General features: G+C 40.1%; 1 protein-coding gene across 1 annotated transcript in view; it reads left to right on the forward strand.

Moving 5' to 3' along the window:
• The window catches only part of ash1l (ash1 (absent, small, or homeotic)-like (Drosophila)), a 31,632-nt gene extending 20,230 nt beyond the window's left edge, over positions 1-11,402 (forward strand). Inside the window, exons 14-27 of the mRNA XM_085446481.1 lie at positions 29-178; positions 728-795; positions 1,544-1,710; positions 1,876-2,028; positions 2,212-2,266; positions 2,676-2,808; positions 4,289-4,561; positions 4,977-5,063; positions 5,187-5,277; positions 5,774-5,912; positions 6,003-6,175; positions 6,369-6,535; positions 7,192-7,639; positions 10,343-11,402. Of these exons, the coding sequence (XP_085302607.1) occupies positions 29-178; positions 728-795; positions 1,544-1,710; positions 1,876-2,028; positions 2,212-2,266; positions 2,676-2,808; positions 4,289-4,561; positions 4,977-5,063; positions 5,187-5,277; positions 5,774-5,912; positions 6,003-6,175; positions 6,369-6,535; positions 7,192-7,639; positions 10,343-10,434 (2,196 nt within the window). The 3' untranslated portion in view covers positions 10,435-11,402. The remainder of the gene's footprint in view (positions 1-28; positions 179-727; positions 796-1,543; positions 1,711-1,875; positions 2,029-2,211; positions 2,267-2,675; positions 2,809-4,288; positions 4,562-4,976; positions 5,064-5,186; positions 5,278-5,773; positions 5,913-6,002; positions 6,176-6,368; positions 6,536-7,191; positions 7,640-10,342) is intronic.
• The last annotated feature ends 1,999 nt before the right edge of the window (positions 11,403-13,401 follow it).

The following is a 13,401-nucleotide window of genomic DNA, read 5'->3' on the forward strand; positions in this document are numbered from 1 at the left end:
ACATACTGTACTGCACTTTTCTCTGCAGCAAGTTTGCAAATGTGGCTCAGAGGGCTGCAGGGGCATCATCGGAGGGAAGAGCCAGCGTATTAATGGGTTGCCTGGGAAATCAGGAGGGACTCGGCGGCTCGGTCGACTCAAGGAGAAGAGGAAGTCCAAACACCAGCTCAAGAAACGAGTGAGTGATGCATATAGATGGAAGTGGTGAGAGTTTGCGGTGGGATCAGGTCACTTGTAATTAAGACTGGATAATGGCTTTTTTTTTCTCCTATTACACAGAAATGGATTCCCTTGCAGCTTAATATCTTGTGTTAAAAAATTTTAATGAGGGAAAACTAACATTTTAATTGAATAGAAATCTAACTATCCTGGTAGATTTCAGGTGCAGTATCTATGTAGGGCACAAATCTTTCTTTGTCTCAGAGGTGCTCTTAGTGGGCCACGGGATTTCTAAAAAAAGTAACTCGGAGTACCTTAAAGGGTATAGTTTTGCATTAGTGACCTAAAATGTTTTCTGAACTTGCATGAAATCAGGAGTAACCTGCAAGTTATAGTGGGTTCCTCATTAATCATAATGGCAGTTCAATCCCCAACCCTCATTTAATCCCTCTGTGGCTCCTAAAGACTGAAGAGCACCTTGAATGGTGTTGTCACCGATGTGTGTGAATGAGAAACTGTTTAAGATGAGAAGACAGGGATTGTTTAATGGGACTTTTGTTATCTTCAGGAGGAAGAGTCAAGTGACAGCAGCAAGTTTTACCCTCATCTGATGAAGCCCATGTCCAACAGAGAGAGGTAAAAACATAAACAGACACACAAGATAAGAAGAGGAAGCATAACTCTAGTGGGCCAACTGATAAATTGTGTTTGGGTTCCCACGCATCCTTAAAAGTATAAATCTGACCTGTAGGCTTGTGAGAGGTTTTATATTTTAAGGTGGTAATACTAGTATCAATGAAATATGTTTCTTTATCTGTGAGTGCAATGACCTTTTAAATTTCTGCATTTTTGCTGAAAAAAATGGTAACAATGAGAATTTAAGCAGTTGAGCCCACTTTTTCCACTGCTTGTTGATGATCAGTCAGGAGACAAAATGTTTCTCCCACTGAAAATGCAACATCCAGATGAGCAGAATTAACTTTCTGGGATTTCCTTACCTGATAATTGAGCATGCGTCAAGTCAACCACCCACACAGTTTCCAAAGTGATTTCCTGTTTCAGTCACATGAATCAAGCAGGGATAAAATAGCAGAAACTTTTTTTTTTTTGTAAAAGCCATCACCAGTGATAGACATAATCACAATTCCTTTAAGACTTGTACACAGGAATCTGCTTGAACCCCTCATTCATATGCACCTGGGAAGCCAGTGACACATTTTTATTAAATTTCTTTTTCCATTGCACATAATGCTTGCTTCTCCATTCTAATAGAGTGGTTTATTAATACACAAGACATATATATGTCATTTAAAAGTAAAAACTTCTCAACTCATGAGGTGTGAGTTGATGGTAACACATTTAAACGGTCTCCTTTGATTTCCAGAAACTTTGTGTTGAAGCATAGAGTTTTTCTCTTGAGGAACTGGGAGAAGATGAGGGAGAAACAGGAGCTGCTGAAAAGAGAGGGCGAGAGAGAGAGGGATGCCAGCAGCCTGTCCATGTATACGCGCTGGGGAGGAGTCATCCGTGATGATGGCAACATCAAGTCAGGTACAAGCTTAAGAAATTCAGTTGCAAGTAATTTAAGCTATGTAAAGAATAGTGTACGATAAAGGGGACACAGACATTTATTTTTGAAATGTAGACAAAATTCAGAGACTGTAAATATGCAGATGTTTTAGACGTTAATGCTGAATGGTCATATCTTGTGTCCAGACGTGTTCCTGACGCAGTTCTCAGCCCTGCAGACGTCACGGTCGGTACGCACACGAAGGCTAGCTGCAGCCGAGGAAAACACAGAAGTAACACGCACCGCTCGCCTTGCTCACATCTTCAAGGAGATTTGTGACATGATAACCAGCTACAAGGGTAAGTGACCCCGGTCACGCTGATATTCTCATTAGTATGACCTCTAGCCTGATCTGGGGTCTGATCAGGCTTCTTGAAGGAATCTTTCAGTGCCTCGGTGTAGCTGTCCACTGTTTACTGAATGATAAGAATCTGTGATTGAAAAATGATGACAGGAATGTTATTATTTTCTTTTAATCTCAGACTCCGCTGGTCAGACACTTGCTGCCCCGCTGGTGAACCTCCCATCTCGAAAGAGGTAAGAGTGTAAACCTGCATATCGACAAGCTGTTTCATGTTTACCAAACAGCGCCTACTTATGTTATCTGGTCTATCTGTGTACAGCACCCACGTAGTGTAACAGTTTTATCTCTCGCCACACACAATCGTGACAGCCTGTGTGTTGATGCTTGTCCAGTATTGATAGTAATCAGCTGGTGTCAAAACAATAGCAGCTTATTATTTTTCTTCAGCTACATGGTAAAAAAAAAGCTGTTATAATCTGGGATTTGTTGCCCTGTATGCTCATAGAAATTTGAGTTTTGGTTGAATCTGATTTAATAAGTTTTGAACTGAATGTTCTCCTTCCTTTTTTTGTCCTCCCACCCACCTCTGCTACTGACAAACCAAATTTGGAGCCTAATTCTTTTATCTTTGTGCACCATCAGGAACAGCCAGTACTATGAGAAGGTGTCTGACCCGCTGGACCTGAGCACCATTGAGAAGCAAATCCTCACGGGCCATTATAAGACGGTTGAAGCATTTGACACAGACATGCTCAAAGTATTTCGCAATGCTGAGGTAGGCAAAGGACCAGTTCACATGTTTGTAGTAGAAGAAATTAGGATTTTATTTATTAGTAATGGTCAGAAGCTGTTCAAGTAAAGCAGCTAAACTGAGGAACTCAGATCTCTGTGATACATTCCTTAGTTTGCATTTTTAGAGCCATAAAAAAAGAGGTAGATTAATCCAATGAGAATTTTAAAAAATGCGGGTAGAAATTGAGGTGCACTCACTAGCCACTCAATGTAACCATGCCTAGATGACCTGAATATTTTTATTTAGAAACTCAGTGAAATGTAAATACCAGCATATTAGTTTGTTCTATCATCTCTGCTCTCTCTTAATTACTTGCTAGCTCTCTCAATGAGTACTTCCTTTGTTGATCTTTTAACTTTAATTTTTATATTGCTAGATAATAAGATTCCTGATTCATCCATTATTAATATTATTGATATATATACTTCATTGTGTGAATGGAACAGCTGCACATCAGCTTGAAAATCACTGAAGATGTAGAGAGTAAGAGTCTATGAAGCAGCTGGAAATAAATTGTGTTCCTATTTCAACTGGTGAAAATTCACAAGTTTATGCTGCTAGTAGTCTAATAACATGTCCTGAGGGATACACTCATCCATGAAAATGATAGTTTTCTGAAATTTTTGGTTTGGTGACAAACTACTTGCTTAATCAGTGTCATAGATCTGTTAGACCGTTTGTTAGCAGTCATTAGAAACTCAAACATGCTGGTGGCACGAAGGCATTCAGCTGTTGGAGCATCCAGTCTTAATCTTTGAGTGACGCGGCCATGCCGTGGACTCTTGTGTGTAATCTCAGACTCTTAGAGCTCAATTATCAAAGGGCCTCGTCAAATTGATACTTAACGCTGTTATTGTGCAGCTTCAACACTTTCTTCCTCCCACTCAGTCATTGCTTTTCTTTCTCCTGTCTCGCACACAAAAACCTCCCAAATGGAACATAACTTCGCGACTGCTGATCCTGTGTGCACATGTTGCAAGGCTGTTTGATTTACATCTGTATAGCTAAGCAGTTTAAACAAGTGCCACTTGAAAAGCTCTCAGGGCAGCTTACTCTTCCAGTCAGAGAAGTTTGAAGTGGACGTATAAATTAGAATCACCCTCTCGCCCCAAGGCCCTTTCTGGCGGACTGAAAAAGTGTGAGAGGAATGTGAATTACTGTTGGATGTGGGTGTAGCCTTGCCGGTGAAATTTTGGCAGCTGCAAAGACAGTTTTGAATGAATCTTTCTGTGTCGGTGACCTTTGTCCTGCAGGAAATTGCCCGTAGACTTTCAAGGATGAACAACTCAAAGCCTTAACCGTGCGAGTGAATGATGAGCGTGTAATTCTGGGGTCAAATGAGCATTCCTCAGCTTTAAATATCGATCACTTTATGGTGTCTGTGAGGTCCTGTTGTCCTTTTGCTCTGCCAGTAACGGATTGATTTAAAAGATTTTCAGCAACTGTCTCGTTTTCCCACCAGAAATATTATGGGAAGAAGTCATCAATAGGCAGAGATGTCTGTCGGCTGCGGAAAGCCTACTACAGTGCTCGTAATGAAGCTGCAGTCCAGATTGATGAGATAGTGGGCGAGACCGCCAGCGAGGCAGACAGCTCAGACTCGCTGGACCGTGACCACGGTCATCACCACCACACAGGAGGGCCCGGGTCTCACGACAAGGATGACGATGTCATCCGTTGCATCTGTGGAATGTACAAGGATGAAGGTCTGATGATTCAATGTGAAAAGTGTATGGTAAGTAAAAAAATATCAGAAACAGTCTTTACTTCGACCTCTCTTCTTTTATCTCACTTGCTGATGGTGTAGAACTATTTTAGCGTCTCTCTAAAGACTTCACCTATCTGAGAAGTACTTTGTCAAGGAGATTTTCCATGCAGAGGATGCAGGCAGTCTTTTGTGTGTGTTGTCTGTTATTTTTAGATACAGAAAATGAGGAGGATAACAAATACTGAAGGAGCTTAAGTTCAGAGGTTCAGAAACAGTCAAGGTGGTGAATCACTAACGCAGAGGTTTTTTTTTTTTGGTTTTTTTTTGAGCATTTCATTCGAGCTGTAACTCAATGTTACTTACAGTAAATGGTTTGAAAAGTCTTCTTTTTTCTTTTTTGTCTTATGCATTTATGTGATTTAATAATTTTTTCCCATCATAGGTGTGGCAGCACTTTGACTGTATGCGACTGGAGACTGAGGTGGAGCACTATCTGTGTGAACAGTGCGATCCCCGGCCTGTAGATAGGGTGCGTCTGTTGTTTCGAAATCACAGTGGATGATGAACTCCTTAAAGTCTGTTTTTTGTTTGTTTGTTGGTGTTGTTGTTTTTTGGCTAGAAGTGTCTCAGATGTGTCTTATCCTCACTACAGGAAGTCCCCATGATACCCCAGCCCAGCTACGCCCAGGCTGGCTCTGTCTACTACATCTGTCTCCTTAGAGATGACCTGCTGCTACACCAAGGTATCTAAATCATAAAGCAATCGTAAGCTCACGCATGCCTGGAAAACTCCCTGTACTCACAGAGAAATGTATCATTTTGATGCAATGATTTGCATGCTGTGTTACTCGAGGGCAACCTGACGTGATTGATGTGGTTATACATGCAAAAGTGTGCACTTTTGACCACACCCAACCACATCTGCCTCAACGGTTAGGAGTGGTCAGAAGTGAAACAGCTTGAAACTTTGAATCAGAAACATTCATTTCAGCTTAAGGCTGAGTTGTTCTTTAAGGTTTGTTTTTGTCGATTATTTTATTGCAAATGCCATAATGTATTATTGCAACTTATCAATAGACGATTGCTTAAAAAAGTTTCTCTAACTTCTCTGCAAACTTTAGACATACAAGAGATCTGCAGCGGAGAGAGTCTGATATTCTAGGTGACTTAAGTGGTCAGATTCTTGTGAGACATATTATTGTAGATAAGTAACTGATCTCTGTGTTTGTTTGTGTGCAGGTGACTGTGTGTATCTGATGAGAGACAGCAGACGCTCACCTGAGGGTCAGCCTGTCAGACAGTCTTACCGTCTCTTGTCTCACATCAACCGAGACAAACTCGACATCTTCCGAATTGAGAAGCTGTGGAAGAACGAAAAGTAAGTTTATTACCTAAACAGGCAGGGAGAATAACTGTGTGTGTGTGTTTCATTATTGTTCTAATGAAACTGTCCACTCACACTCTAAAGGGGTGAGCGATTTGCCTTTGGCCACCACTACTTCCGTCCTCACGAGACACACCATTCTCCATCGCGGCGATTCTACCAGAACGAGTTATTCCGCATGCCGCTCTATGAGATCATCCCCCTGGAGGCAGTGGTGGGAACCTGCTGTGTTCTCGACCTTTATACTTACTGCAAAGGTAAAAATGCACAAATGAACCCAAATATGTTAGCTGAACTGCTAGAACCATGTTGGAATTTGGTTAATATTCCCATTAAGTTTTGATAAACATACGCTACAGGAAAATGCATAGGCATGTGCTCACTTGAATGTTTTTTTTCCTGCTCAAATACATCACGTCCCTGCTAATTCAGTGTGCATTCTTCTTAAAGGACGGCCAAAGGGTGTGAAAGAGCAGGATGTGTACATCTGTGATTACCGCTTGGACAAGTCGGCCCATCTGTTCTACAAGATCCATCGCAACCGTTTTCCGGTCTGCACCAAGCCATATGCCTTCAATCACTTCCCCAAGCGGCTCACGCCCAAAAGAGACTTCTCGGTGAGAGCGACAGGACTGTTGAGCCGGGATCTGTTACTGAATTACAAACACTAGAAAATGTGTTGAGAATGGAAGTCATGTTTTAGCTGGGGTCTTTTTTTTTTCTTTCTCTGTGTTTTAGCAACCAAAGCTTATAAAATTGGGTCACACAAGAAATTATTAAAAAAAAAACACATTCACACAGAGTTAATGTAGTGTTGTATGCACCAGACTAATAGTTTATATTTGTTGTAGTGTTAGCTTTTGTTATGATGACAGCTGTCAGATTTGTATGATTTTAGAACTTGATACAGTACAGTCTCATGAAACAGATGCACCGAAAGCCTCATCCAGCCAAGTCTGCTTGTGTTGAAAAATGAGACCAAGTTAACAGAATCCAGAACTTTTCTTTTCTTTTTTTTTTCTTTCTTTAAAAAAAAAAACAATACAAAAAGGGATATCCTTGTCAGCACTTACCTTTTGGCCTCAAGGTTTTAATTACTTCTTATTTTGTACTCGTGGAGGGTAACTTGGATGTTAGTCAGGGTGGACTTTCCCTGAGTGTTTTTTTTTTTTTTTTTTTTTGTATTTTTTTTTTTTTATCTCTACATTTTAAAACCCTATCTACTTGAAACGTACGTGCTTTATGTTAAATTTCATTTTTGGCTTTCTTGCAGCCTCATTATGTTCCTGACAACTATAAGAGGAACGGCGGCCGATCAGCCTGGAAAAGCGAACGACCCAAAGAAGCTGGAGGCTGTGAGGACGATGCCTCTTCCTGCGACCGGGGTGAAGATTTCCCACCTGAGGGAGAAGATGGAAGAGGAGTGGAAGACGACATGGACATGGCTTCAGAAGATTCCGCACTTCTTTCAGCCAAGCCCAGAAGACCAGAACGGGAAAGGGAGACAGGAGAAGAGGAGGACGAGGAGGATGGACAGGAAGCCGATGAGCGCAAGGGGCTGGAGGAACGTTCAGCCGAGAGGATTGGAGAGTTGCTTGAAGTTCCATCATCCTCGACTTCATCGCCACTACACCACCCGGCTCTGGGCAGGAGGGAGGCCCAGCGGGAACGACTGAACAAGATCCTGCTGGATCTGCTGCACAGAACACCCAGCAAGAACGGTGAGGGACTGGGAACAAAGGAGGGGGGTAGGTCAACAGATAAATGAGGGTTAAAGTTTAAGGTCACTTTGCTGTGACACGTCATTTGAACGTGTTGGATCATTTTTTTTAAAACTACTACTATTTCTGAAAGAATAAGCTTGAAGTTGGGGCAAGAATCTGTCCATAAGAAGCATAGGATGAAGAGGAGATCATATTTATGTTCTATTTTATGTCACCTAAAAATATCAAAATTTAGACCAACGCTTCAAGGAAAATTCCCATTTACCTCAACCTGGCAAATTTACCATTAATATGGCTGTAGTGGCTTGAAGGGTCATGCTCACTTTGCGATCATCACCTTTTTTTTTAAAGTTTTTAATCTGAACAGCATTTATTTGTGCGACAAGCATGAACTGCCTACAGTTTACCACAAAAGATAATTTTTTTTTTTTTTTACATCAATTAATTTTAATCATTTTTCAGTCTGACCGAATGTTGCCTGGAACGGGCATTGTACTAACCGCATTAGGAATCTTCATTCTGGGATACTTGCCAACTGACCAAATCACTGGCATACTCATCATCACACGTGTGTAGCTGACTTACACTGTGTTTATACTGTCTTCTGAGGAGAGTTGGCAGTTAAATGCAATGGCGGATTTACCCCATGGACCATTTTGAGGGCGAGAGGCTGTATCAGCTCGCTTGTCAGTATTGATTTTACCCAGAGTAAGCAGATGGATGAGGAGCTTAAACATAAAGAAGGAAAGACAGTACTCTGAAGATGGTGGCAGAGGCAACCTACCTCGGGAAACCGGTGGTGTTCCTGTCCTCACTGCTCTGCTAATGCCGACTGCTGCAAAGAAGGGGACCTTTGAATGTCTCAATGTGTGGAATTACAATTCATGAATTGAAAGCTTTGAAAACATTGCCATCCCCGAGATGGTGTTTCATCAACAAAAGACCAAGACTGGCCGGACTGAACTCTCAGCTTCCCATTTGGCAAGTAAGTAAAACGTCATTTCATGCGCTGGATTATTACACGTTACCCACTACAATACATTTGATAACCCGTGATATAGAAATACAGCCAAGTTTTGTGTTTACTGTTGGTCGGACTCAAAGACAAAACTAGTGATTCTAGTTGCCCAGATAAATGCTGTTCACATTTCCTCCAGTCTTTACAAGAGAGGACAAGTTGCAAAGTTGGCACGACACTTGAGGCCACATTAATGGGTTAAAATAAGTTACAATATACCGGAGTTCCCTTTTAACACTTCATCTCACTTACTAATCTTAGCCTAACGTGAAAGATCCCCACTTAAAGACCATCAGAGGGTTGTTGCGGCGTAAAAAACCTTACACATCATATATCAGATCTGTCTGCTATGACAACCTCTTGCAAATAAAGTAGAAGCTGAAAGAAGCTTTTATTTAAGTCACAATGGGGAATTGCCCAGGATATGCTCATTTCCTAATGATTTGTCAGTCACAAGTTGTTAGCCAGTGAGCATCCAGTTTTACATTCAGATCCACCCCAGGCTCGTTACATCATACTTTAAAACACCAACATGGATATATGGTGAAAATAGTCAGCTTGAGGCCTCATAACATCACTTAACAAACTGATTGATGACGTCACAGTGACTACGTCCATCTTTTATAAAGTCACTAATTACGCTACTTGATACTTTGTATCATTACCAAAGAAACATTGTAATCTAATTGCAGTTAACAATATAATGATATGCCGCCATATCAGCACAAATGTCTGTGCTCTCGCAGTTTCTTGTTGTTTTACAGTAAATTTGAAGTAATGTACATTCTGCTCTGCCGTGTTTGTCCTCTCTCCCACTTGGACTAAGCTCAGGCAGGTGGGCTGTACATGAACTATGAAAAGGCACATTTTTTTAGTTTTTCTCAAGAATTTATGTATTGCTTGTGAAACCCAACTATTTGGCTTGTAGATGCAATTTGTTTCCGATAAGATAAGACAAACATTATTTATCCAAAAAAAAGGGAAATTCCAGCCAAAACATTAAACACACCCTGTAGTGGTTGCTAGTTTAGCCTACTGGGTTTTAGCAAGTGATCCATATGCTGCAAGGCTAATGCAGAGGCCAGCGTTTGATCCACCCCAAGGCCATTTTTTACTGCCCCCCCCCCCAAAAAAGAAATGTAAGAAAAGCTCAATGGGAATAAATGAAATATGACCAAAGAAAAACCTCAGTATGTTTAAAAACTCCACAAAAGAAGGAGCTGAAATAGAAACAGATTAACTAAGCACCACAATAAATAGAACTCTAAATACAATAAATACTGATACTGTGGTATGAGGTCTTACCTGAGTTAAGAACATTACCTTACTACAAACAAATGATTAACATGTTAAAGCCAGTATCTATCCCATCGATGTCTAAGCCAAGGTACCAAAGCCATATTTGGTGGATACAGACTAGTAATCCATTACCAGTGTTAAATGAATGAGCTGCCTTAAGCGACCCTGGGAATTATTATTTTATGTGTACAACAACATCAGACTTAATTTTTATTGCTTATTAACTGTTTAACAGATTATACTTGAAGCATTTTTGCTTTAAAGTAACTTGCCTCCATGCGGCTGATTTTTTTAAATTATTTTTTTATCTTTAATGTGATCGCCCTGTGTCATCTATTTGTGTCCAAGCTGCTAATTTTCTCTCTCATTCCAACTTTCTCCAGCCATTGATGTCACTTATCTCCTTGAGGAAGGCGCAGGGCGGCGCCTGCGGCGGCGGGCGCTCGGATTCAGCGATTTTGTAGGCAGAAAATAATGTTTCTACGTGCCTGTCAAGCACACTGCCTTTCACTGTCATGAGCAAGGGGCAGAAAATGGAGAGACAGCAAGAAGGGAAATGAGCATTGTTGGTTTTCCAGCCATTAAGGACCACAATGCATCCCTGGGGGCCTCTTCCAGTTTACCTCTTCCAAGACTGTCGTCTCAGCTCTGAGAGGGGTGGAGGGTGTTTGGAAGCACTGACTTCAGGAGCTCTCAAGGAGCACAAAGAGAGAGCTGACCCAGGCTTCTTGCTTATTTAAGTAGTATGATGCAAAAACTTTCTTTTTAAAAAAAGAAAAAGAAAAGAAAAAGAAAACGAACATAGGAGTTGTAACCCATGCATTTAAATGCATTGAACATTGAAAACATGGGTAGATGAATTCCACTAGCTAGCATCTGTAATGAAATAAGTGGTACTGAATAAGGATGGATAGAGGGGGAGGGATGGATTAATGATTCAGTCTGTGGGGGGGATATGAGTGCTGGAGAATTGTTCCCCCTAGTGGAACCTAGCTGCAATGAAACAAATGTAAGGGATGAGAGAAGAACTGCCCAGGGGCTGTGGGGTGGGGTAGGAATGGCATAGGAGAAATGTAAAGTTGAGCGGTGTGCTCAGATGCTGCTCATGAGAAAGAGAGAACAAGGGTGGTGAACTGCACTTTTGGTACCATGGATATTGTGAAGCTCTCTGTAATGTATCTATAATGAAAACACACTAACACTCTCACAGTATTGGATGATGCAGTCTGGAAGAAAAAAAAAGAAGCAAGTCTATTATCTTTTTCCTGTTATACTGTAGTAACTCATTTAGGAACAGAAGAGGCCTGTGGCGTGTTTGTTTTATTAGAGTAAAGGGAGGGGGTTTGGGAAGATGGAGCGTGCGCGCCTTTGTCAGTAAAAGTGTCTTGTTCTTTTTTTTTTTTTTTTCTTTTTTTTTTAATCGTCTCGTTAGGCAGTCCGCTTTGCCCCTCTTTTTTTTTTTTTTTTTTTTTGTGAAGTAAAACATAATTCACCAGCTTAACTAAATCAGGCGGGGAGGGTGGGTCAGGGGTGGGGTGGGAAGAGGGGGGAACACTGGCTCCAACTGTAACGCCTTACACAGCCGTGCTCTCCGACTGCCTTGCGTGTGCGAGTGTGTGCGCGTGGATACACGTTTTATTTTGTGTGTGCACTCTGCCAGAATTTCATGAAAATATACCTTTTTAAAAAAAATCAAAAAAAAAATCAAGGGCTCGATGGCAATTAACAGTTTTAAGAAAACTATGGAAAAAACAATACTTAACATGAAATGTATCGTGATGGTCATATTTTCTTATATTCTGTGAGACTGGGGGGAGGTGTATACTGTATATTGGGAACTGGGGAGGGTTTTTTTTTTTTTGTCTTTAAACTATGTTTCCTGGTTGCCATGGAGAATGTTTTCGAAAGAAATTGTGATATTTGATGAGATTCCTTTTTTGTTTTCTTCCCCCAAATGCCTCTGTTTAAAAGGGACAGTCTGCAATGTCCCGGTGCGTTAAACTGACAGAGATGTGACGAGAATGAGACACTGACAGAGAGAGGAGAGGGATCAGGAAGTTGTACAGTGCCAAGTTATGTAAATATACACACTTTACATTGAGGAGTGTCTCCAAAAGCAATATCTTGAAAATGGATTTTGTTTATTATTGTACTGTACAGGACTCAGCCCTAAATGTATTATGATTATTATAATAATAATATTATAATTTCTTCCGTTTGTATGACTATACTGAAGACACTTAAGCTCGGAGGAAAAAGATTTTTGTTTTTGTATTGTTTTTTCTTTTTAATGTCCAAGAAATCTCACCACCAACTGTCCTGACGACATTAAAAAAAGTAAGCTGAAGTTTCGTTGCCTATAAATGAAATTCACCTATGTACTGCATGAGCGAGAAGAATGTCAAACGGACACAGAAGGCATTGGGACATGACAGTGACTTGCCAGCGACCTCTTTGCCGCTGAACATTGTTAATATTACTTTTGAAGGAGAACTGCGCTCCTTGTTTTTTGCTGCAAAGTGTTGAACACTAAAAAAACAAACCAACATAAAAATGTTAAGATATTTTTAAACGGTGACAGAAAGAAAAAGTTTTAAAAAATAAATTTAAAAAAAGCTGTCGGCCCAATATTATGTTATTTTGGGTTTTTTTGCTTTGTTTTTTTCTTTCAAATAGGAAAATGGTTCCGTTTTGTGATAGCAGTCATTGTATGATGCTTGTACTTGTATTTGTGTGTTTTTTGTGCGATTTGTTTAGTTATTTTTAGACAATCACAAAATAAGATGCAAGCATTGTAAATGGCAGACTGGCGGACATTTTGTGATGTGTACAGTTTGTCAAAAAAAAAAGAAAAAAAACTTCTTCCACTCGTTTAAAGTTTGTAATTATGATTCTTAAGTCATGAAAAATGCTGTTGGTTTTTACTTTTTGTTTTATATTTGTTTTTGTTTTTTTTGTTTGTTTTTTTAATAAAAGCACTACATTATTGTGAATATACTTCATGGTGGTCTCCTTTGAAAACCCCTCATATACTTCACAAACACACGTTTACAAAAAGAATTATAAATACCCAATATAGATACTATTGTTCAGCCAAAACATTAAATACAAACCCTACCAAAATGGCTTGAATAAAACCAAAAGGCCTAATAAGCTCGAAATTATCCAAAAGTAGCTAAATTAAATAGAAAATAGTGAATACGGTGAGGTCAGTGAGTAAAAATGTAGATATAATCCTGTAAGGCGCTTGAAAATTTATGGAAATTTAACCAAATATGTAAAACTATAGTGCTAGGACATGGTGAAGATTTACCTATATACCGGTATTTAAGAAAAAGTATTCCTTGTGGTGGGTTAATATAAGGCTCTCTCAGCACTCCTGATCCACTTTAAAGAGAAAAAAATTACAGATGTGAGAGAGGTTATTTATGTAATTTAAGTA

The sequence above is a fragment of the Copadichromis virginalis genome, linkage group LG22 (genome assembly GCF_057382275.1).
Source record: "Copadichromis virginalis isolate Kocher_CV1m ecotype Utaka linkage group LG22, C_Virginalis_male_GT1.1, whole genome shotgun sequence".
Taxonomy (NCBI): Eukaryota; Metazoa; Chordata; class Actinopteri; order Cichliformes; family Cichlidae; genus Copadichromis; species Copadichromis virginalis.